Source organism: Molothrus aeneus, chromosome 10 (assembly GCF_037042795.1).
Source record: "Molothrus aeneus isolate 106 chromosome 10, BPBGC_Maene_1.0, whole genome shotgun sequence".
Lineage (NCBI taxonomy): Eukaryota > Metazoa > Chordata > Aves > Passeriformes > Icteridae > Molothrus > Molothrus aeneus.
Window position 1 is genome coordinate 4,189,877 of NC_089655.1, and position 24,751 is coordinate 4,214,627.

The 24,751-nt window shown below is 45.1% G+C and overlaps 1 protein-coding gene across 1 annotated transcript in view; it reads left to right on the forward strand.

Annotated features, from left to right (window-relative positions):
• The first annotated feature begins 5,332 nt into the window (after positions 1-5,332).
• The window catches only part of FARP2 (FERM, ARH/RhoGEF and pleckstrin domain protein 2), a 73,144-nt gene continuing 53,725 nt past the window's right edge, over positions 5,333-24,751 (forward strand). Inside the window, exons 1-2 of the mRNA XM_066556574.1 lie at positions 5,333-5,382; positions 10,145-10,368. Coding sequence (XP_066412671.1) covers positions 10,165-10,368 — 204 coding nt within the window. The 5' untranslated portion in view covers positions 5,333-5,382; positions 10,145-10,164. The remainder of the gene's footprint in view (positions 5,383-10,144; positions 10,369-24,751) is intronic.

Here is a 24,751-nt window from a genome sequence, read left to right on the forward strand (position 1 = left end):
ACTTTCCTGTGCATGAAATAGAACTATTCTTTTTCTCTTTTATATTTAACTGGGCATTTGTGCATTTGTTGATTTGTTGACTAAAGTTGATTGGTATGTGAAGATGAGGTGATCTTTCTTGTCAGAATTTCAGATTGTGAGGGAGCAGTGGTTTCTGTCTGGGGATGTCTTGTTCCCCACTCCCCAAACACACACACAGACATTTTTCATGTAGATCTTTGAGGCATTGTACAAGGCATGACTGACTTGAACCCTTGTGCAACTTCTCTGAGGTAACAAAACCTAGGCTGATTTGATGGGCAGGGAAATGAGATGAACCTCAATGGGATTTTAAAAATAATAAAAAAAAATAAAAGGCAGGGTGAGCTTTTTGGGAGGTGGTGTTCAGGCATTGCTGCTTCATACATGCTTGGTTGCCCTCACTGTGCAGACATTTTTAAGTGTGAGAGAGGAATAAATCAATATAATTGCTGAAAAGACTATTTGATAGCAGCTTAACGTTCAGGCAGTTACAGTCACAGAACTAACATCTATCAAAAAACCTTTGGACTCAATTTAAAGCAAATTTAGAGGAATTCTGGGCCCATTTGTGCTTTTGTGCAGTAAGATTGGTGCACCACGTGGGGGCAATAGGGGATTGTCTGTGTCTCAGCTGTTACCTGTGGATAAGAACACAGCAGACACAGTTGTCAGATTTTTCCCTGGACTTTTATTCCGGTGTTGTGGCTCAGCAGCTCTGTTTTATTGCAGTTTGCAGGTTGTCTGTGCTCTTTATTTTTATGCTGTGGCTTCTGAACTGCTGCTGGCTACAGACTGTACCTTCTGGGCAGGGAGGACGTGCTTGGACAAGTTCACCAGTCAGACTGAGAGAAGCTGCTGAGTGAGTGTGTCTGTGTGTGTGCAGGTAGGAACATATGCTGTGCTTAATTTACTTGTTCTAATTGCCACCTTCACCATGAGAGCCAAGTTAAAATAGAGATATAATTATGAAAGTCAAAGTAGGTGATTGCAAAAAGGGATTGCAGCCTCTTGGGGTTTTTCTGTTAGCAGAAGTTTTTCCTGTACATAACTACCAGGCCTGTTCTAAAGAATTGGTGAATAGTGAGGGTTTAATTCCAGGTCATGGTCTAAGGCTGGTGGACTTTGTGCTTTATAAAGGCCAATGTAATTAAAAGTTGCAGTGTGTATAGAAGGGCTCTTGAAAAATACTCCAAAGGGAGCAATCTGAGAAGCTCAAAGATTTCCTTCTGGGAGAAGTGCTAGATACATGATTGTAGGGGGCAGAATTATTTAGTATTGGAAGTGTAAAATCCCAACCACAGAGTCCACAAGTATCTGTAGCATGGGAATCAGTTGGTTTAGCAAGGCACTGCTGCTGCTGAGTGCCTTTGCCATTCCATCCCTGCCAGTAGAAGGAGGTGCATTCTGACCATTTTTGAAGCATCTTCATTGATTGCTGCTGAACAACAATACCCCCCCTATGCTTTCAGTAAGTTTTAACAGTAAGTGAGCCTGGAGTGAGAGAGTAATTCTGGTTAGTGGCATGTACAGGTATGGCTGTGTTGTTCAATCTCTGTGCTCATTGTGTGGATCATATCTCTGCTTATCCAGCAATTCCTGTTCACCTTGACTTGAGTCTTTTGTCATCTGCTAATGAGAGTTAGTGGATTGGTCAGATTTTATGATTTCACTCTTTTCAGTTTTTCTACCATCTGGGGTACTGGTAGGCTGTTAGTACAGAACACCACTGATTCAAATTGCTGAAATTGGCTTGATTTTGCTATTTAAGAAACAAATTTATGCTCATTGTGACTGTTGGGTAGAGAACTTGTTAATCTGCAATGAGGCAGGTTGAGGAGTGACTTGTTGGTCCTGCAGACTGGTCCCTGCTGAGATGTCTAAGGTGATGTGGGAGGCAATCCAGAGGATGGGTCAGTAAGACAAGGCAAGTGCTCTCTGTCAGGTTCTGCTGCACAGGCCACTACAGGCTGAACCCTTCAGGGCTGAAACACTTCCAGACCAGAGCCATGGCCAGGGTGGTCACTAATTGTCATGACTTTTCATCTAACATGTAAACACAGTTCTGGAAAAGTGAGTTTTTCCCCTGGTGGAGTTCTGAGGTGCTCTACAGGTGGTTCACCATGTCCTCAAAAGTGATTCTCTTGTGGAGAAAGCTCTCAGCCCTTCCAGTTAGTCCTAAGTGACACTTAGGCTTAGGTTAATGATGCCTACAGCAAATTGTTGAATATCTCCAGGTAGTAACAGATGGAAGGATTGTCATACAAGGCTCTGACTTGAACTAAAGCAGGTCATGGCAGTGAACTGTGGCAGTCAAAGGTCTGTGAACTGCCCCAAAAGGGATTCTGGTGCTTTCAGTGACCCACCTGCAGTGAAACCCATATCAATCCATCTTCCTCTCCATCCTGGTGTGCCCATGTGTGTTGTCATTGTAGAGTGCCCAACACAACACACTGGAGAGGTGAACTGGTAACATGTGGCCCAGTTAGTTTGGTGCACATGGTATAAAATGCTAGCTTAAATGGTTGTAAATATTTTTGCTCTCAGCTGTGCCAACTTGCTGCTGTAGACAGCAGGGAAGACACAATGTAAGCATTTGAAACTGCTTGCCTTGTTCTTATGAGATGGAGACCTCTGAGAGACAGAGCTTTGTAGTGTGAATTTGGAAAATATCTGCTGACAAAATCATAATTTTCAGTCTGCAGAGTTTCTCTTTGTCATGGTGAAGGATCTGAACAAAAAGAAGCTTTCCCAGCTATTATCTTGGTTGGATAAGAAGTCTGCTTTGAAGGACTTCCTCAAACCTCATCCAGAAGGTGATTAAAGAAAAAGATGATATTATAGTGTAGTGAAAGGGTAATTCTAATTGTCCTGCTCAGGCCAAGAGGAGAATGTGGTGCAGATTACCTGTTGTATTACTTGAGTGAGAGAGTTACACCTTGTTATCAGTTTTTATCTCAAAAGGAGAAAGCTGTGCTTTGTCCTGACACTGCATCCTTCCAACAGCAACAGCTGGCTTTCATGTGTAATGACATTCTTCTTCTGGTTTTGGTCTCTAAACTTCTTCCTCCTCCTGTAAAGGCTTCAAACACTGCTTGGATGGCTGAAAAGTTTGATTTCATGGCTGTTCCAGAAACTTAAAAGTCTTTGTGGGCAGCTGTGAAGAACATACTGCTGAGTCTGGTAGGGATAACCAATCCACTCCCTCTTTTAGTTTTCAAACTCACCAAACACCACATCTCAAGCATGTTTTTTGTTACAGTTGCTGAGGATTTAATAAATGATTGAGTGTATAGAACAGAAGTTCAAACTGATATGGCCCTTCTTAATTGTACCCTGTGGCTGCTCCATCTCTGGAAGTGTCCAAGGCCAGGTTGGATGGGGCTTGGAGCAACCTGGGATAGTGGAAGGTGTCCCTGCCCATGGCAGCTGAGTTGAAACTGGATGATTTTTAAGGTCCTTTCCATCCCAAACTATTCTGGAATTCTCTGATATGATGGAAATGATTTTGGTTTTGTTTTGTTTGTGTGAGTAGACAGGTCAGAAATGAGCTGCATGTGGAAACAGAGGTGTTCAGGATGAGGACAATTAAACACTGAACCTTTGTGCCTTTTCCTAACTGCATTGTTTCAGTTCAGCCATTTACCTGTGTTTGTGGTAAGCAACAAAGTCAGGACTCTTGAGTGAAGCACAAAGAGCAGCCAGGAGGGTGTTGATGTTTCTAAAGGCTCTGCCACATCTGTAATTTTTACTTCCTCTCCTGAGTGTGGTGGTATGTGGCTTTAGAGTGATCACATCAGATTTGTTCTCTGACTTAGTGGCAGCTGCTTTTTTGGACAAGAAAACTTTAGTGCTCTTTTTAGATGTTAAAGAAAGTGATTGAAATGAAGATGACTCTGAAGTGTCTGCACTTTGAAGGATGTGAAACTGTATTAGCAGTTAAGTTGCAAATAAAAAGCCATGCAAATAAGATACTGAAACAGCCTATCAGTAATGAAAGCACTTCACCTGACTGAAATCACCATTGCTCTTATAAATGGAGTTGTCTAAAATGTTGTGTCCACTTTTACAACTTTCCTATTTATGGTTTTTTTTTTCTGTATCCATGAGATTCTTCAGCTCCACATCACTTTTTAAGGAGAACAAATCATGGGGTGTATTTCTTAAAACCTTGTGTCTTTTGTTCTTTTGAAGAGATGAGAATGCTGTTAGTCAGGAATTACTCACTAAATTTGCAAGCTGCCTTTTCGTGAGTGAGAGTAATGAAGCTGCTTCTGTTTGAAAGTGCTGTTCTGCATAATTTATGTGCTTTTTATTACCAAAACTCATATGCTATGCCAGTATTTTGTTTTTCATATTGCTGTGAAAAGTTCAAGTTCTCAGAAATAAGATGGCTCCTTGCATTTCTCATGCTATTGGCCAAACAATCCATATCTAGAGAAACCCAAGGTTTTCTCTCATGCCTGTTGCTTCTTGTCTTGAAGAGCAGACTGTAGTGAGCTATGGGTGACTCAGGGCTTGTGAAAGGTGGCCCTTTTCAGGAAGAGCTCTTTTCCTGGCTATCCTGTTATCTGCCAGCCTTGGCCTCAGCTTTAGAGCTGATGAAATCCAGACAGTGCAAAGATCTGTTTGTCCTGTGCTGAATTTCCTACAGTGTTTTGTTCTTGTTTGTGTCAGTGAGGGCTTGCTGGTTGGGGAGGGAGGAGGAGGATGCTGATTTTGTGGTCTTCATCTTCTTTGGCCAGCAACACTGCCTGATGCCCCTGTGCAGCACCCACCTTTTCTCCTGTTCTGTAGTGCTGAGTCTGTTTCTATCCCCACTTAAAATTCATATGTAAAAAATTTAACCTAGTCAAGACCTAAAATTTTCACTACTTGGCCTGGGGCTGGTTACTGGCATGGTGTTGTCCCCCAGGGTGGTGTTCCCCTGAGCAAATGAGACCTGTGGGGTGCGCCTGATGGATGTCTGGGGTGGCATTGGGGGATTTCATGTGCCTCTTTTTAGGGTGCAGACCTTGGGCAGCAGTCTGTGAGCTGGCTGTCCTTCAGCTTCGCATGGAAATATTGTTTTAAAGCCTTCCTCGTGCTGCAAAACCCACTTTGGGTTTCGCTTCGGTATAAAACAATCCTCTGATCCCGGTGGGGCGGCGGGAGGGCTCGGTGTGTGTCTGTAGTCTGTATTCCGTATCTCGCTGCAGCTCCGTGCGCGGAGCGAGCCGCGGGCCCTGCCCCGGGCCCCGTTACCCGCCCGCAGGGTGGGGCCGGTCCCGCCCCGGTCCCGCTGCCCACTGCCGGGCGGGGCGGGGCGGGGCAGCTCGGGGCCGGTGTGAGCGCGGGCGGCGGCGGAGCGGGCCCGGCCTGGAGGTGAGCGCGGGGCGGCGGCTCCGGGCCGCGAACCGACCGGACCCGACCCGAACCGGGGCTGGAGCGCGGGGAGCGGGCGCGGGGCGGGAGCTGAGGGGGCCGGGGCTGAGGGGGCCGGAGCGGCGCTGCCGGCGAGCGGCGCCCCAGGCCGGTGGCTCGGCCCCGCCTGCGCGGCCGCGCTTCCGCCGCTGCCGGCGGTGCGGCCCCGGCCCGCGGCGCTCGTGTGGGAGCCGGGCCGGGAAACGGAACGCGGGGTCTGCGGGCCGCGCTCTGCCAGCCCCGGGACGAGCCTCCGGCTCGGGGGCTGCCGGGGCCTGGGGAGCGGCTTCGCAGGGGCTGCCGCAGGTCCGGCCTGGGCGGCTTCGCCCCTGCCCTGCCGGGCTGCGAGTGTGAGGGCAGCCGCGGCCCGGCACGGCCCGTGCCCTGACCGCCTCCGTGCGGGACCCGGGCCGGGAGCGTCCTGCCTGGCCCGGCTGCTCGGTCCCAGAGGCGCTGCTGAAGCGCCGCTCACCTGGCGGGGACCGGCCGCGGACATTCCCCGCTGTCCCCGCCCATGCTGCTCCGTCCCGGCCGGCGTGTGGAGCGGAGAGCCATGGAACCCTTCGGGGCCGTGAGCAGGGACGGGGTCCTAGGGGAGCCTGAGGTGCGGCTCAGGGGGGGACACATCGCTCCTCTCATCATTGAGCACTCGGAATCTTCATCCATCTTCACTGAGATGGGGGATTCCTGGTGCATCATTTGTGTCAGCTCAGTGTAGCAGTGCTAACGGGTGTCGGTGGCTTTAAGAGTTAAGACAGGAAAGTTTGCTCTTTTGTACTTCCTTGCTGCTCCGTGTGTAGCGATGCCTTCCCATGGAAGGCAGGGACCACCCTGCTCACACTTCTGGGAAACTGGCCTCCCTTCAGGTCTGCCTCCTGCATGGATGAGGGATGGAGCATGGACCCTGCCACGGACCAAAAAACACCGGGCTCAGAGGAGCTCCTTGGAAAGCCCTTGGTGTCCCCCAAGTGTGCAAAGCCAGATTGAATGGGACTTGAAGCAAGCTGGTTTAGTGGAAGGTGTCCCTGCCATGGCAAGGGGTGTGAACTTTAAGGTCCCTTTCAACCCAAGCCATTCTATATTTCTGTGACCTTGCATATCCTTAGATATAAGCTGCCTTTCCAGATTTGCTGGTAGCTGAAAACGCTGTCTTGCTTCTGAAAAATTAATTTATTCCATCCAAGTAGAAACTCATTGTGACTTAAAAGGTATTTCAAAAAGTACCTGGTACAAAAAGTAAAAAAAAGAAAAAAAAATATATATGTACCTACTGCTACCTAAATTTTGTTTTGTTTACTCCTTCATTTAGGGCTGAGAGCAACACTCATTCAGTCACTGTGCTTCAGGGAGCAGATTTAGCTTGAGTGCCTGGGTCCCAATTTGTAGGAAATGATCAGGATAAACACTAGGTGCAAGCGAGTTCAGGGAGAGGCAATGCAAGGAAGATTGTTTTTAATCCCAGAACATCAGCATTGTGATAATGTTATATTTTAGTTTTGCAGTGCTGAGACCTTGTTGTGGCTCACCCGTGGCAGGAGGCTCTTGGTGGGTTGTTCTGCTTTGCTCTGCCTGTAGAAATTCTGTTCTTGGAGCTTGCAGCCTGTCTCTAGCTCATTTTCCTCCTCTTTTCATGTAGTCAGCCCCTTGAACTGAAGTGTTTGCTGAGCCATGACACTGTGGTTTTTGTCCAGAAATGTCATATGTAGTCAGAGGACTTAAAACACCATCTGTAACTCTGGTGGTGAAACTGGAGCTAGTGCTTGGCTTGGCTAGCACTCCTCACACACTGGGTGCTGGAGGCAGAGGGAGCAGGCTGGGCTAGCTGGGGATTGTCAGCAGTTGTGGTGGCACCAGTGGGTGCCTTGGAAGGGAGCAGCCTGTGGCACAGGGGGATGCTCCCCCATGCCACTGCTCTTCTGGGCATCATGCTTCTGCACATCGTGTCTCCTGCCCAGTGCTTGTTTGGCCTTTAAAATCTGAGTATTGGAGATATTTTTAGGAACGTGTCATCAGTAGGACATGAGATCAAGCCCCACTGAGTTCACTTTCCCTGTTACCACCTGTGGGAAGGACTTTGGCACGTGCAATTCCTGTTTGATGCGACTTTGGTCTCTCCTGGCTGGTGACCAAAGCTAGAGAGTGCCCAGGAGCTCCTCCTGAGCCTGCCCTTGGGTGGCCTGCCTGCCTTCCTTGGGGAAGCAGCTGCCTCCAGCTGGAGGGGAGGCTGCTGAGGGCTCTGCAGGGCTGTTCCTTCTGCTGCCTCGGCTCTTGCTTGCATTTTTTTCCTTTTGAGTAACTGCAGAGTGTGTCTCTTCCAGGAGCTGTTTATTCAGAAGGGAATGAGTGCTCCTGGAGCACTAATTTTAAGAGTGGCTGGCTAATAAAGAGCCCTGTGAGGAGTGTGACTGATCCTGGGCAGCTCCAGTTGATCACAGGCTCCTGAATGCCAACAGCAAAAATTTACCATGGGATTTCCTGATAAGGGCCACGATATCAAGGGGATACAGATGACCAGATCAAGCTCTGGTTTCTCTTCAGATTAGCAGTTAGCAGAAAGAGATACCCAGTTTACACATCTGAATTTTGTTGTTAGGGTGCTTTTAAAATTTATGACCTAAAAGTTTTTCTCCTTGCCTATGTGGCCGCACAAACCAAGAAGTTCAGCCACAGAATACACACAAAACAGCCCAAGAAAGAAACTTTCTGATTATTTGTCACCCAAAGCTGGGAAGTTGGGCACAGTGCAGTGTGTGCCCACTTTAAGGTTAAGCTCATCCTTCATGCTGGGTTTGGTTTTAGGTTCATGTCCAGAGAAGGGCAGTGGAGCTGGGGAGGGGTCTGGAGAGCAAATCAGGTGAGGCACAGCTGGGAGAGCTCAGCCTGGAGAGCAGGAGGCTCAGGGGGAGCCTTCTTGCTCTCTGTAACTCCCTGACAGGAGGGTGCAGCAAGTGGGGTCAGGCTCTGCCCCCAGGGAACAAGGGGCAGGACGAGAGGAAATGGCCTCAAGCTGTGTCAGAGGACATTTAGATTCAATATCAGGGACAATTTATTCACTGAAATGTTTGTCAGGCATTGGAACAGGCTTCTTATGGCTGTGGTGGAGTCTCCATCCCTGGAAGTGTTCAAACAAGTGTGGATGGGGCACCTGGGGACGTGGTTTAGTGGTGGTGTTGGCAGTGCTGGCTTAGGGGTTGGACTTGATGATGTCAGAGACTTTTTCCAGTCATAATTATTCTGTGATTGTCACACTTTCTTGTTGCATGGGAGGCTGGTGGCTTCTCTGGGTGGTCTCTGCTGTGCTGCTTGGACAGGGCTCTGCAGGGGCTCTGAGGCCACACAAGTCTTGTGGTGGGTGTGATTAGGTGGGGAGGCATCTCTCTGCCCTTCTGGAGTCAGTTTATCTCTACAGAGATCTACAAGTATAAAAATAAAACCCCCAAAATGTTAAAATGCACTGGGCTGCAAGCTAGGATGTCGTTTGACCAGTCTTGATGTGTGTGAGAATGGAAACAAAAACCACCCCCAAGTAATTTGTGAGGACATCTAGGGCTGGCTTCATTCAAATCCTTGGGGTAGGCTGCCTACCTACTCTGAGCACAGAGAGACTAAGGAGTGTTGTCATCAGCTGCTTCTCTTCTTTTCTGACAAAACACGTTTTTTACAAAACAATAACCTGTCACTCCTTTGGAGTGAAGGCTGTCCCACTGCAGTACCCACTCACTCTGGGCTGTTGGCCCACACTGTGGTGTTTGGATAACTCACCCAAAAGGCTCAGGGAGCCTCCCTGTGTGCTTTGCACCTGGCTGCCAAATGTTCAGTGCCAGAGGTGGGCATGGGGCAGGGGCTGTGCTGCATTCTGAGCACACAGGCCTCACCTTCGTGTAGACCCCACTGTGGTTCCCCATGCAAATATCACCACTGCCCTGGTGGCTTGGGAGAGCTGGGGACAGCCTCATGGGGCATTTTCCCCATGTCAAATTAAAGATTGGCTCTGCACAGCTGTCACTAAGCCATGACAGCAAGACTCATGTGTAGGAGTCAGCCTACACTCACCAGTGTCAGTCTCTGTAACTGAGATTTTTGCCCACTGATTTAATCTGGGTATTTGCAAGTGAGGTGAGGAGCTGTTACCTTGTAGCAGTGCCTGATGAAGGCTCTGAGCTGCCAGCAGTTAGGGTTTTGCCTGAGTCATCATTTTGGGGCTGCAGGAAGTTAATAGTTCTTGTTATCATGGTGTGCAGGCAGTGGGATGGTTGGGTACCCATGAGAGGCACCTGCCTCACCCTTCTCTGTCCCCAGTGCTCATGCTGCTGGTGGGAGGAGGCTCATCAGCAGAAAAACCTTGGCAAAAACAAAAATGTTCATGTTGACAGGGCAGAAGGCACAAGTTTGACTATCCCATTTCTTAACCATGCTTCAGAATGGTTTTTCTTCCCAGCTGTTGCATTTTAGTCATTATAGCATGGTTTGGGTTGGAAGGGACCCTAAAGCTCATCTTGTTCCAACCTCTCCCATGGGCAGGGGCACCTTCCCCTAGACCAGGTTGCTCCAAGCCCTGTCCAGAGCTTCATTAACCTCATTACTGATTTTGCTAGTGGGATAAAGAGTGTTAAATAAGGATTTTGTGATAGTGCTTCACTGGGTGGAATTTTCATCCACAATGTCAGTGTAAAATCTTTACGGCTGTAACCCTAAGCCTCTATTTCCTTCCATGTTTCTACAGACTCTGCTTGCTGTTGGAAGATGGGAGAGATAGAAGGAACCTACAGAGTTCTGCAGACGCCTGGCTCTCGTTTGGGTGCCCAGAAGAGCTCAGGAGTGAGTACCTTGGAGCCAGGGCAGAACCTCCTGACTGCCATGGCATCATCGCCCGCCAAGGCGCACGAGCGCGACCTCCCCGTCAAAATCAAGATGTTGGACAACACAGTGGAAGTTCTTGACATTGAGGTAAGAGAGATTTAAACCTGATTTCAAGTACACTGAACCTCTGATAATTTAAAGCTCACAAGGATGTGCCTCTATAGAGAGCTGGGACATTTTGAGCCATTAAGATTCCTGTTGGGATTTACCTGCTTGCAAGTAGTCATAGCAGTTGCATGGCTTGTTTTTTAAAATCTTTCAAGTAGAACAGATGTTTTGTGTTTTTAACAGACTTTAAATACAAGCACATACTGCAAGGAGAGTCTTTATTTGTTGTTTGCTTTGGGGGAGCACCAACTGTGTCCTGCCAAAATGTTCTTGCTTCCTGAGCCACATGCAGCTTTGTCAGTTTGGCAGCTGGGAGAGCAGAAGAGCTGTGTCTTAGTTACTGCTTTATATTAATTATTTTAATGCTTTGTATCCTCTCCAAGTAAACTTGCTCCTATTTGAAAGTTTTTGATTGCTAGCACACTTTAGGAGGGATGCACCAAAGCAGTGTCAGTTCAGTGTTTCTGAAAATGTTTATTTAAAAGTATGCTTGGGGAAATCTGCCATAAGACACAGAAGCAATGCACAGATTAGGGAGATTCTGCTTTGAAACAATTTTTTTTTTCTTCCAATTCTTGTTACATTTTCAGCATTAACCTTCTAGTTTGCCTGAGATCTGCTGTTAGAAAACAAGAGTGTTGTAGTGAAGATACTCAGCTATCAGATATTCTACATTAGTATCAAACTGTAATGAGTAATTTATAATTACCACTTGGAGCCTTAGTTTGTTGCATAGATTCAGAAAGGATTTTCAAATAAAGTGAAAAAGATTTCTGTGGAACTCTGAAGAAATACTGGATCTGGGGATGTGTTCCACAGATTCTGTCCAGCTGTTCAAGTCTCAGATGTGAAATCTGTTTGGTTTTTTTTTTGTTTTTGTTTGGTTTTTTTTTAAGAGTGAGGCTGTGCCTGTATCCTTGCACTTGAGCACAGAGTGTCTGGTACTGCAAACCCACCCATCCCTCATGTACCACATAGAACACAAAAGCCTCTTTTTCCCCTTTACATTATGTTAGAATATTTTTTTAGAAAATCCGCTGACTTTGGTTCTTTTGCTGGATAATTTTATTTATTCTTCCACATTGATGTAGATGGTGCTTTTGTGTTTTGATTCAAAAAAGAAAAAAAAAAAAACTCCAAGCAACACCCTCAGCTCTGTAATTTTGAAAGTCAGTGCAAGGCCAGGTTTATGGGGCTTTCAGCTGTTGTGTTGTATGTGTTAACCATAATTAGAAGCTATCTTAGTTTTCTTTACCTGGAAAGCTCTCTCTGATTATGGCACCCACAGAAACACCCAAATTCAGGCACTAGCATGCTGAGGCCATAATTAATATTGTGCTGCTTTTCTTTATGAGATTAGTTGGAACTGAAAAACTTAGAAACTTCATGCCTGATGCTGTGAGTGATGAGGAAGAGGGGTCAGCCTTGGGTCAGCTTCAGAGCACTGAGCACAAAAAGGTCCAGAGTCAGCAGCTGTGGCATTACAGTCCAGCTAACACTGCCTCCATGGCCTTTCAGTTTTGGCTAAATAAGGTAGCAAATGATAGGAAACAGGCATGAGGTATTAAACTGTGACCATCTGCCTGATTTCTTTGGTGAGCTGTTGGGATAGCAGGAGCTGCTGACTGCTGTTTGTCATGGAAAATGGGAATTTTTCACTTGGGATTGAGGGCAGGAATTAGGAAAAGACATTGCTGAATAGGTGGTGTGTGCTAGCACAGTCATTTTTCAAAAAGCAATGAGAGAAACTGGTGGCCAAGCAGCTGTCCTAGAGATTGCAGGTCCAGATTGCCACTTGCCCACTTCTCTTTGCTTTTGTAATTTTTCTCACTGGCTGTGAAAACAAGATGTGGTGAGGTGGGGTTTGTGTTTGATTCAGGTCAGTGGTGGTTTGTCAGTGCAGTGGCACAGGCCTTTCCCATGGGGTTTTGGCACTGCCTGCTTGGGGCGATGGGGGTCATCCCAAAAGCTGGTTTGGGGCTTTTTTTCCCAAATGATTTTGGGGAAAATAATTTTTCTGTCTGTAAGAGCTATGGCAAGTGACTTTTTATTGGGAAAACTGGTGTGTCAATGGAAGGACAGACAGACTGAGTGTAGGATCAGCTCCTGCAGAGACCCTTCCCTGTGCAGTGTGGTGAGGAACCTGCTGCAGTAGCCCTGTTTGTTGCCTCCCTGCCTAAAATGAGCCACAGTAGCAGCATTTTTAACCATATGGGATGAACAGAGTAACCACAGGAACAAGGGAATCCATGCAGCTTTACCTTGCCATCCCTTCCTTTCTCCAGGATGTGGTTAAAACAGTTGCTTCTCTCCTGGTGGGTTTGGTAACCCACTTGACTTCTTAACTTGCCAAAGAGCAAGGAGAGAGACTGCCAGAGTGATGTAATGGATGGAGAGAGAACAAAATGGGAAAGAGCAGTTTTATTTCTTTGTGTTTTTGGTGTATCTGGAACAGTTTGCTGGAAGTTCCACATAGCTACATCCAACCACCTTTGAAGTCTACTGGCTCTGTCAATTTTCCCCATCTGTTTCATAAGGTTTGATTTCTAAGTAGGAATTTTATTAATTACTAAGAGGGAATTATTCTTTAAAGTATGTTGGGCAGAAACTTTCTCCAGTGAATCTGATTTGAATGTTAGGGGATGGAGAAATACTCAATGTTTTCTGGAGTTTGAAAAACTGAAAATGGGCTATTTATGGGTTCTCCTTTCCCTTCCAAAACAGAAGAGAGAATGAAACACATCCATTCAGAGCTAGGCTGCAATATTCATTATTTCCATGAGTTGTTTTTTTCCCTTTTTACAGCCAGCTTGTTTAGTCAGCTCAAATCTTGCATGTGCCATTTCATGGGTTACCTGGCCTCTTCTCTCCAAACTAAGTCTGTCCAAAGGGTGGTTTTGCACACTATGAGTTGAATGATTGGCAAATTCAATTTAGTTCACACTTCAAAGTAATCGGGGTTTTACAGTAGAAGTTCTGCCAGCTTTCCAGATTTTCTGAAGAGATTAAACTTGGAGGCTTTTGATCAACACAAAAATGTGGCAGACTCTTTAAGTAAAAGGGTCTGGGCTGGGTTGAATTCACTAAAATGATATTTAATGGAATTGCTGCCAGCAGATGCTGTTTAATATTTGGCCTGTGTGATATGTGTCATTTAGGAAATTCTTTTACATGAACTATTCTCTATGCTATGAGGAAGTGCCCCAGAAAAAGTAGTTTATATTATTGTGCTTCAAGTTTACTGAATTGTTGGGGGAGAACTTTGTGCTTCTTCAATGGCATGTACTTCCTCTTCTCCTTCTGCTCGGATGTCAAATGGAATTTGGGAGTCAAAAATATTTGTACATTTTATTATAGGATCTGCCTGCCTGCTCCATTCTAAGGAAGAATTTAAACTGGAATTTTTTTCTTTTGTGCTAATCTTTGTGGGGTTGTTTTGAGAATAGAAGTCTGTTCTTTTCAATTATTTTTAATGCAATGAAGTAATGATGTTCTGCATCCCAGCCATGCTGTCTGAGATGTCCCTTTCCCTCTGACAGGGGTGGACTCCTAGCAGGGAGATGCTCCACTCCACTGCCCTTCTTGGGAACAGCTGCTTAGATAAGATTACATTGTAATTTCCCTTTATTTTCTTGTGAATTAGTGTCCTCTCACTGCTCTTGTCTGCTTTGGTGTTCATTGACATAGCCTGCAAAACTATTAATTACTGCAGAACCAAAGTGGCTTATTCTGTACTAAACTGAACATGTGTACTTGATGATTACTCTGACAGTGATAATGCCTTTGCTGGGCACTTCCTTGGCTTATTGGAATTTATAAATTGCATTAATAAAAGTGCAAAGCTACTCTCAATCCTTGTGTTCAGCATGGAGTAGAATAACTCAGGTTATTCTGGTTTCTGTGCAGTCTGCAGTTATCTGTGATTGAAAAGGTGCCATGAAAGTGGCTTCCCCTGGGATGCCCATTGTTTTTGAGCAACCATTGGAGGCCCTGAAATCGGGAGCTGGGCTGGGGCTGCAGGAAGTTTTTGGGATGGCAGAGGAAGCAATCTGACTGCAATATCCTTCCCATGACTTGGGGAGTGTTTTCCACTCTGCACATGGCAAATGCTGCTCTCAGTAGCAGCTTTTTGGTGGCTGTAGTGTCCCCAAGAACTTGCATGGGGATGGTGCAGAAATGATGCAACTTTTAACTGCTGTTATTGAGTAATTTGAAGTAAGAAATATGTATATGTTAAACACTGGGATGATGCTGTGGGCCCTGAAAAGCACTTGCTGTGTGCCATGGGGAGCCCTGGGCATGCTGCTGGTGGCACAGGCAGCACAGTCCTGGCTCTGGCACTTGTGCCCTCCTGCCTCTGCCTTGCTCTCCCTGTGCCTGCTTAGACCTTCCTTTGCTGAAGCTTTCCCCCTCTGTGCTGTGAAAGTATTAACAGCTTAAATATGTGAGGAGTCAAGGAATAGTCTGCTGCTGAATCCTATTAAGTGCTGTGCTGGAGGAATCGAGGTGCTGTTGGTCAGCTCACAGTGTTTTTCTTCCCTAGCCAGGAAGAAATAGTCAAAATTCCAGAAAGAATCATAGCCAGATGTTTGTCATTGCTTCAGTTTGAGTCTCCTAAATATGGCAAATAAGCTGCCTTAGGACTTATTTTTATCTGACCTCAGAAGAGAAAGTTAGTAATTCACTCTTTTAAATTTGCAATTATTACAGGGTTTAAGAAGAAGGTAACTAAAGCTTTGCATTTTGTGTGCTGTTTGCTTCCTCCATATATTTTTTAGGCCTGTTATTTTGTGTTTGGAAGCTGGACTTTTTTGATGCTATGTAGGAATGTGGTATGGGGTGGGGAAAGGTGAAACCACAGCCATTTTATTGACAGACATTTAGAGTGTGTTTTGTTCATTCAAGTGTTTTTTGATTTTTTGTTTTTTGGGTTTTTTTTGAAAAATATGAACTTGAATTGTATAAGCCAAAATTATTATTTTACAATTCTCTTGACCTTAGGTGTCATATTATATATATATATTATATGTAAAGAAAATTGTGTTGTACTGCAATAAAGAAAAACCAGTCTGAATAGCCCTGTACAAAAAGTTGATTATATGCATGCATCTTAAAACACAGAAACCATTTAGGAAAGTGGTGATCAAGTATTATTACAGTCCTTGAAATAATAATTTTTAATAGTAGTGAATTGAATTCCTAACAGTTTGTGTGGCTAGGCAGGTGTTTGTTTCTGTTTTCATAATCTACTGATGTAGGATAATGAAAATCAGCTGAAGTCAGTCCTATGCCACTCGACCAAAATGGCATAGGAAATGCTGTATTCTACAAAAACCCCAAAAATAAGAAGTCCACTGGAAACCTTTTAAACCTTTTTTGGGTGTGGGTGGCATTCAAGGTGGGGCCCACAGATGGGTAATTCTGTAAAATATAGGGAGCCTGAAAGGGAAGAAAACCCAAGAGCAAACCAAGAATCAGCCCACAGGCAGCTAAACACAGCTACAGAAGTTCACTGTGCTGAGAGGCACATCAGAGAAATTTTAAGTTTGTGATTACTGGAAAAAGGGATTTGGAGCTGAGCAAGGATTGTGTGTCATGGTACCCTAAAGGTTCAGAGCACACAGACTTGGGGATGTGCATTTAGCTAAACACACCTGTGTGTCAGCCCTTTCTCCTTGCAACCAAATTCCTGTTTGGAAAGGGCAGTGCTGCCTGCTTGGGTAAAAGAGAGGCCATATATGTAGAATATTTAAAAAGCTGTGCTATGGTGGCAATGCCTGGCATGAGAGATTTACTGTTCAAGGCTGGAGTGTTGGATATGGGAGGGGGGTGGGCCCCTCTCTCTGACTGAGCAGTCTTTCATTAATAAAAACAAGAATTAGAGAAGGGAAAAAACCCCAAAGCTTTGTAGAGACTCTATTAGAGCTGTCTGACACGTCTTCAACCGAAATCATGAAGGAAAAGTGTTGCTGTGCCCTCAGCCCACTTGTCAGGCAGGCAGCCCGAAGGCAGTGCTGTAGGAAACCCCTGCTGGCAAAGGGGAAGTTAGAAAAGCTTGGCCTTATCTAATCTGGCTTGTAGGTATTTATTAACCCATCACCACCTCTGCTCAAAGTACAGTGGGGAGTGATGTTAGGACAGCTGGTACCATTTCAGTTTTGCACAAAACAAAAGGGAGTTTTGGCCTTTTCTATAAAAATACCCAATTTGTATTTGCCTTTTGTCCAAAGAGTCTGTCATAGCTGTCTTCTAGATGTTTAAATGATTTCCTTTGGGCAGATTTCCTCAAAGAAGTGTCAGCCTGGATTAGCCTTGCAGGGGAAGTACAGTCCCTGGGTGCTGGAACACCTCTCCTAGGAGAGAAGGCTGGGAGAATTGGGATTGTGCAGCCTGGAGAAGGAAAATCTCTGTGGAGACCTTTCTGAGGTCTTTGAGCACCTGTAGGGGCTCCAGGAGAGCTGGAGAGGGGCTTGGGAAAAGGTTCTGGAGTGGCAGGACACAGGGAATGGCTTCCCACTGCAGAGGGCAGGGTAAGAGGGGATATTGGGAAGGAATTGTTCCCTGTGAGGGTGCTGAGGCCCTGGCACAGGGTGCCCAGAGCAGCTGTGGCTGCCCCTGCATCCCTGGCAGTGTCCAAGGCCCGGCTGGACAGGGCTTGGAGCAGCCTGGGACGGTGGAGGGTGACCCTGCCCATGGCAGGAGTTGGAATGAGATGGGCTTTAAGGTCCCTTCCAACCTGAACTATTCTGTAACTGTATGAAAGGCCAGATCAAATCTGGTGAATGTGGGCATGGATGATGGTTTTGAGGCAAAAGCATAATTAATGGAGAAAGACTTGCAATTTTAGTGAGGTGGTGTTTTCTTTCTTTGTTTGTTTGTTTGTTTTTATGAACAGAGGAAAACAGAGTATTTTCTTTGTTTAAAATGATGCAAGGTCCCAGGAGCAGCAGCACTCTGAGTGTGTGGGGTGGCCAGGCCTGAGGGAATGGCTGTAGGAAAGTTCAGGGTTTGTGCAAAGAACAAAGCTCAAGGGGGGAAAATTGAGATCAATCCCTTGACTTCTCATTCCTTCTCTTTGTGAGCTTGTGTGAACAAAGGAGGTGCTCAGACTTTCTGGTATGAGCCTGCATTTGGGATCAGCTACCCCAAAGCTGCTCCTCTCTGTGGTACTGTCACTGCTGTCACCTGGATGTTTAATTTTAACAAGCAGGAGCTCTGGTGCCAAATCATCCAGCAGTATCTGTGAAGCTCTGTCCAAGGATGTGGCCCCTGGTGTTAATTAATGTGACTTTCTTCTTCCCTAAGTAGTCTACAGCAGTTTTATTCCAAGTACTCCAGGTATTTCAGCACAGCACCATTTCTAAAACTCAGGGCCATTTTCTCTATGTGCTCTCTACCTAAGTATACATTTCCCAGTCTCATTCATGTAATTCCCTCCCTTTTGGGAATGTCTTCCCATGTCAACCAGTTGTTGTTTTCCTACTTTCAGGCATCCAGCAAGTCTAACCACTCTGGAAAAGCTTGTTTGTTGGGTAGAGCTGGTTCAGTGCTTTGACATTGCCTTAAATTACCCTTTAAATGATCATAATTTTAAAGCTAGCCTTAATTAAATGAGCCAGAGGCTTCCATTTCTAGAATAATTTGTCTGGCTGTGGATTCTGCTTTTAAAAACCCTGACAAAACCACATCAAAACCAACCACTGACATCCTAGGAGAAAAAAAAAATTGGGAGAGAGTCTTAGAATTTTATTTTTTTTCCTAAACAAAAAAATGCCCAGTATGGAGTGTAATAATGGAACTTAAAATAGCTCCAAGATTTTTATTTGGTTTTTCAGCTTCCATACTTGAGTAAATGATACTTCAGTGTTGTGTAGAAATACTGTAACACAATAATTCTTCTTTCTGTAACATAATATCTTTTTCTGTAACATAATCTTTTATAAAGAAGAACTTTCAAGATGAAAGTGCACTCTGTCTCATTTTGTGATAATGAAGCTGCATCCTGTGCTCTGTAAGCTGTTAAAAGCCCTCCAGAATATTCTTGATGTAGTCTTAGTAAAGTAACCTGCAGCTGGGACCTGTCAGTATAGAAGGGTGGATAAAATAAGTGTATTTAAAATACCCTTTTCTTCACAAAGAGTTAAAAGAAAAATTGAAAGACTTGAAGCTTAAAGTTATTGTTAAATGTTCAGATGATGAAAATAAAATGGTATTTAAGCAATTTGGCTCAGCAGATGAAAACAGTGTTTGACAGACTTGTTACCTGGTGCTTGTTTTTGTGGGGAATCAGGGAGTATTTTCATTGGAGTCACTAGTTCCAATCAGAATTGAGAAAACTTATAAAGTACTGAAAAGGAAGGCAGTTGTTTCTTGCTTTTCCAGTCTGCAGATTGAATATGAGACATGGAGCTGTAAGGTCATCTTGTTTCAGCCATGGAAGCACAAATTGATGGCTGGTACTCCTTGCCACATGAGATTATTTCCTTCTTTCTACTAAAGATTCTGATGTCCATCCTGTATTCAGAAATGCAGTTTTGTTTACATGTGGCATTAATGGTGATTATTAGCAGGGAGTTTTGAGGGTGGTTTTTCTGTCTCACGCTTCATTTGGACAGAGATCTAACAGATTACAGAAGAGTTGGAGATAAACAGAGCTATAAACTCACCAAAATGTTTGCATATTTCTGATTAAGAAAGGAAATAACAAATCTATGTTTAGTTGCAAATTGTCTATTTTTTTTTTTTAATTTGCCATAAAGTGAAAAATCACTTTTTCATTAGGAAAACTTTTAAAATGCCCCAAAGAAGAAAAAACAATAAAAATCCATGTTGAATTGGCCTTTATTTCAATCAGTTTAGTTTGCCTTGGCCATTCACAGGGTGCTCTGTGTTGGCTGCTTGTGAGTGATGATGTCAAGCCTGAACTTGTGCCTCTCATGCACATCCACTGTTACACCAGAGGAATTGGTGTCCTGACAGATGCTGATTTCTGATTTCTGTGACACAAAAATCCAAGGTGTTTGCTGGTGCTAGGGTCCAGTGGCTCTGGTTGCACAAGACTTTCCATTCTATACCTCAGCTTTATAACACTTTTTTTTTCCCAAACTCTTGACTTTTGGACTGATTTTCCCTTCCAGCTTATCTGCTGCCAAAAGTGGATTTCTTTTTTGGAAAGTTGGAACAAGGACAGCTTGCCAGTTTTGGAAGATGAGAGTACTAGTCCTTATGAAAATATGGGGGTTTTTGGTTTTTAAATTAAAATATGTGGAAACAGAAAGTTAAGATGTCTGGAAGACAAGTTTGGGAGGTGGAGAGGAAGCCTGATTTGGAGCTATGATATTGAGCTATGGTCTACTGAAAATCCTAGGCTATGAGTTTGTTTTCTCTCTTCCTAAGCTCAGACTTCATGGCAGAGGGGGAATCTGCCATGTAGCAGTGATATTTGAGAAAATAGCAAATTACACTTGGCTTGATTGTCCCCCTCTGCTCTGCTCTGCTCTGGTGAGACCCCATCAGGAGGACATGGAGCCAGTCTGGAGGAGGCCACAGAGATGCTCCAAGTGCTGGAGCCCCTCTGCTCTGCAGCCAGGCTGGCACAGCTGGGGGTGCTCACCTGGAGAGGAGAAGGCTCCAGGGAGACCTCAGGGCCCTTTCCAGTGCCTAAAGGGGCTCCAGGAGAGCTGGAGAGGGACTGGGGACAAAGCCTGGAGTGACAGGACACAGGGAATGGCTCCCACTGCCAGAGGGCAGGGATGGATGGGATATTGGGAAGGAATTGTTCCCTGGGAGGGTGCTGAGGCCCTGGCACAACTGCCCAGAGAAGCTGTGGCTGCCCCTGGATCCCTGGAAGTGTCCAAGGCCAGGATGGGGACAGGGCTTGGAGCAGCCTGGGAGAGTGGAAAATAGAACATTCCTGCTCTCAGATATTTTAATTTGCATTGTATTGAATTATTCTAATTCTATCACTAATTTGGTTTTAAAATGAAGAAGGGAGATTTAGATGAAATGTTGAGAAGGAATTCTTCCCTGTGAGGGTGCTGAGGCCCTGGCACAGGGTGTCCAGAGCAGCTGTGGCTGTCTCTGGATCCCTGGCAGTGTCCAAGGCCAGGCTGGACAGGGCTTGGAGCAAACTGGGACAGTGGGAGGTGTCCCTGCCCATGGCAAGGGTGGAATGAGATGGGCTTTAAGGTCCCTTCCTACCCAAACCATCCTGTGATTATATTGTTCTATAAAACAAAAATAACTGCTGTTACTACTTTAAAAAAATATTTATATTTTATACCTCTGTCCTAAGCACTCCTAACATTAAATATGTTTATTCTTATAAAGTAAAAAATAAAGATATCTCCTTGAGGCAAGAACCTTCAGCTGGGAATGGCTGCTCCTGTTTGATGCTGTCTTGGCACTGGGAGGGTTTTGGGGTTTGGTTTGGGGTTCCTCTTGCCACACAGGGCTCTCTGTGCCATGACTGGCTGCCAGGGCACCTCCTGGCACTGTGCAGCTCTGAGGGAACTTTTAAAGTTTGATTTCACTATCAAAATCAATTTGAAATAAATCTATTCTACTTATCGGTCTTTTAATGGTGACTCATTAAAACTATCCACAGTACAGTTAGAGCAGGGTCACCAAGGAAAGCTGTTGTTAGCTGCCTATTTAGGTTTTTTTGCCCAATTTTTTCTTCTTTTTTTAATGTGAAATAATTCAGCAATATCAGTAGTCATTGTCTTGGCAGAAAATAAAGAGTAATTGAGAGGTTTGGAATGGAAAGTATGCCGTGTTGTGAATTTGTATTGAAAGCAGGACCTTTATGAAATGCATTCATGCAGCTACTTGCCTTGCTGTCAAAATTACAGTAATTAAGAAATTACGTCAAATATTTTGCTTTGTGCTGCTTTTATGCAAATTAAACAATGACATGGAGCTGCCCACTATGTTACTTTCATTTCTGTCTACTTCAAAATGTTCAGCTCTTTGGAAAGCATGGCTATAAATGCAATAAACAACTTGAGGAATCAAATACTTCTAGGAGGAGTTTTCCCAAAGAATTTGAATCAAAATAATAAAAGACTGTTCTGGCTCAAGCTTTTGAACTCCATTTTTATTCTAAAATAAAATTAATACTGTTCTTTCAAAATGTGACATTTATCCTTTGAAAGATGCAAAACAATACTGAGCTTAAACTGAGGTTTTTCTTAGCTTTTCATTGAAAATGACACCCAAAATTACGGTTGGTAACCCAAGCAAAATTATTTTACACTTTTAACATTTGGATGGCACCTTTATAATTTAATTGGTTGTCAAGTGCTTCCAGCTCCAACCATCTAAATTTCTTCATCTCCAGTTTATCTTGAAGGAGTGTGGACTTGACACAGTGGAAGGGGAGAAGTGCCAGGGATCTGTGCCATAAAGCCTCTTTTTTGGGAGAGGTGAAGGCAGCTGGATTGTCTTCAGGCACAGACCTGGATGGAGCCAGGAGCTGTGGCTGAGTGGGACAGGAAGAAAGCTGTGTATTAAAATCCAGTTGGGATCATTTTAATGCCTGGATGGAAGTAGCCCTGCACACAGATCCCTTGATCAGTGCAGCACAGTTTGGCTGTAAAACTTGTCTGATTGTCAGCAGGCATCTTTCAGGAGTTAATCCAACTGTGTCAGCTCTAACAAAAGGTGATGTTGGAACCAGAACTGGGTTTTGTTTAATGACTGAGAAATCAGAGACCTGGGGCACAGGACATGTCCTGTTCAGAGGCTTCTGAAGGTTTGTACCATGCAAAGGCAAGGTGCACGTCCCATTTTCTGCACATGAGGTTGCTCAGGGTATTGCTGCCTCCCCACAGACATTGCTGCCTGAAAAGTGTTCCCTTCTGTGGGGCCTGGGAAAAGGAGGTGCACAATTACAGATGTGTGGGTATGGACCTTAAAAAACAAGGGTCCTGCTATATTTGAGGATATTTTCTTCTGTTCCTATTTTAGGATTTATGCACAAGTCCATAGCATAGTACATGGAGGAGTGACTGAGGGAACTTGAGGAACAACTGAGGGAGCTGAGGGTGCTCAGCCTGTAGAAAAGGAGACTCAGAGGTGACCCCATCACTCTCTACAACTCCCTGAAAGGTGCCTGTGCTCAGGCTGGGGTTGTTTGTCAGTGTTGCCTTTCTCCAGGCAGCACTGACACAACCAGAGCACACAGCCTCAAGCTGTGCCAAGGGAAATTCAGGTTGGATGTTAGGAAAGAGTTTTTTACAGAAAGGGTGATAAAGTTCTGGAATGGCTGCCCAGGGAGGAGGTGGAGTCCCCATCCCTGGGTGTGTTTAACAAAGCCTGGATGTGGCACTGGGTGCCAGGGTTTAGTTGAGCTGTTGGGGCTGGCTTGGACTCCATGGTCTTTAAGGTCTCTTCCAACCTGCTCATTCTGTGAATAGCAAGAAATGTGTTTCAGTTAAAAAATTTAAAAAACCCCCTTGATTTCCAAAATTCACTTCTCCAGGCATAAATGTCTCTTGTTGCAGAGTCTGTAACCTGCATGGGAAATGTTCAGGAGACAGCAGAGAAATAATGTAATTTACTGGAGATGTGGCTTGCCATTACCTGTATCATTCCTTATTTCATTGTCACCATTTAAAAACCAAAGCCCATACCCACAGAGTCCTCTGGAAGCACAGATTTTGGCTAAAACAGTGCAGCTGTATTCTTACCAAGAAAATGCCTTTTTAGACATCACAGAACCCGTTCAGAAAAAGATATGAGTACTCAAATTCATGTACCGTGTCAGCACTCAGCCTGGCATCTCTGTCCCATCTGCAGTCACTGAGAATTGCATCATTTCTCCTGACTTGCAGTTTTATTTAGGGGTTTCAGCATCAGTGGCCTGAGCCAGTGTGATACCAAGCAACTTTTTGAATGATTTGTGTTTGCACCAGATGAATTCACCTGAGTGAAGCTGTGGTTGCTCTTACAGGTACCATGGCTGCTGAAAGCCTGAGTGAGAGCTACAGACCCACCTTGTGTCCTGCTTCTCTGTTTTTCTCTGAGGCTGGATTCAATGAGCTTTGCTTACACCACTGCAGATGCCAAAGCTATTTCAGATTTGCAGCACTGCAGGCTTTCAGACTTTTTCTCTATGAAATTTTAGGGGTTTTTAAAGAGTCATAGAGGCATTTGCACTGCTCTAAAAACTTTGACAGTTTATATCTTTTTCCTGTAAGAGGTGATTACTTTTGAATTTTTTATGCACCTCAATCATGTGAAACTGTTTTCCCAATGTCACCCCTTGTTTTTTATCTTTTAAACCTAAAATAACACATTCTTGCTTTCAGATATTTTAATTTGCATTGTATTAAATTATTCTAATTCTATCACTAATTTGGCTTTGAAATGAAGAAGGGTAGATTTAGATGAAATGTTGAGAAGAAATTCTTCCCTGTGAAATTCTTTCCTGATGTGAGAGTAGTGAAGTCCTGGCACATGTGGCCCAGAGAAGGCCCTGGATCCCTGGCAGTGTCCAAGGCCAGGCTGGACAGGGCTTGGAGCACCTTGGGACAGTGGAAGGTGTCCCTGCCCATGGCAGGGGTGGAACTGGATGAGTTTAAAGGTCCCTTCCTCCCCAAATCATCCTGTGACTCTGTGATAATTCATTATAATGCCTAATACTTTTAAAGCAGGTACTATTCTGGGTGTGTAGAGTCATTACAGAACTCTGTGCCTGCTTTGATGGGAAAGTCATAGAGTCTTCCATCACTGGGCTTTTCCAAATGAGCAAACCCACAGTGGCATCAAGGCTGTCAGTGCATTCTGCTGGGTAACCCAGTCATCCATCCAGAATGGTGCCACACCCTGTCCCCACAGCTGGGCCACTGCTTTGTGGCCCAAGGTGGAGCTTGGTGGCCACGCTAGGTTTTGTGTGTTGCTGAGATGGGCTGTGACAGCCCTTTGGATTCTTTGCAGAGTGATGCAGATGGGCTGATGTGTGGGCTCACAGATGCTGCTTTTCTCCTGGTGCCTGCTGCAGTGAGAGGTGCTGAGAGCAGACGGGGTGACTGAGCCAGCAGCCCCAAGTGTCACTGCTTTGGGTGTGCTGTGCCATTATCCTGCTCTCTCCTGTAGCTGATTTCTGCTGATGTTTGTGGCTTTGCCCCTAACTTGGCTCTCAGAAAGGGTTTGTGAGTGAGGGAGTTTCTTGAGGGAGAGATTCATTGACGGGATTGCCCAGGCAGCGCGGTGTGAGAGGAGGTTTGGTTGGGTTCCCGCTGTCCGCAGGCATTTCTAGCCTGGGGGTGGCCCTGGGGTCCCTGCCGTGGGAAGGAGTGAGTGAGGGTCTGTGTGGAGCAGGGCTTTGGCAGCTCCTGCTCCAGGCCACAGCACTCAG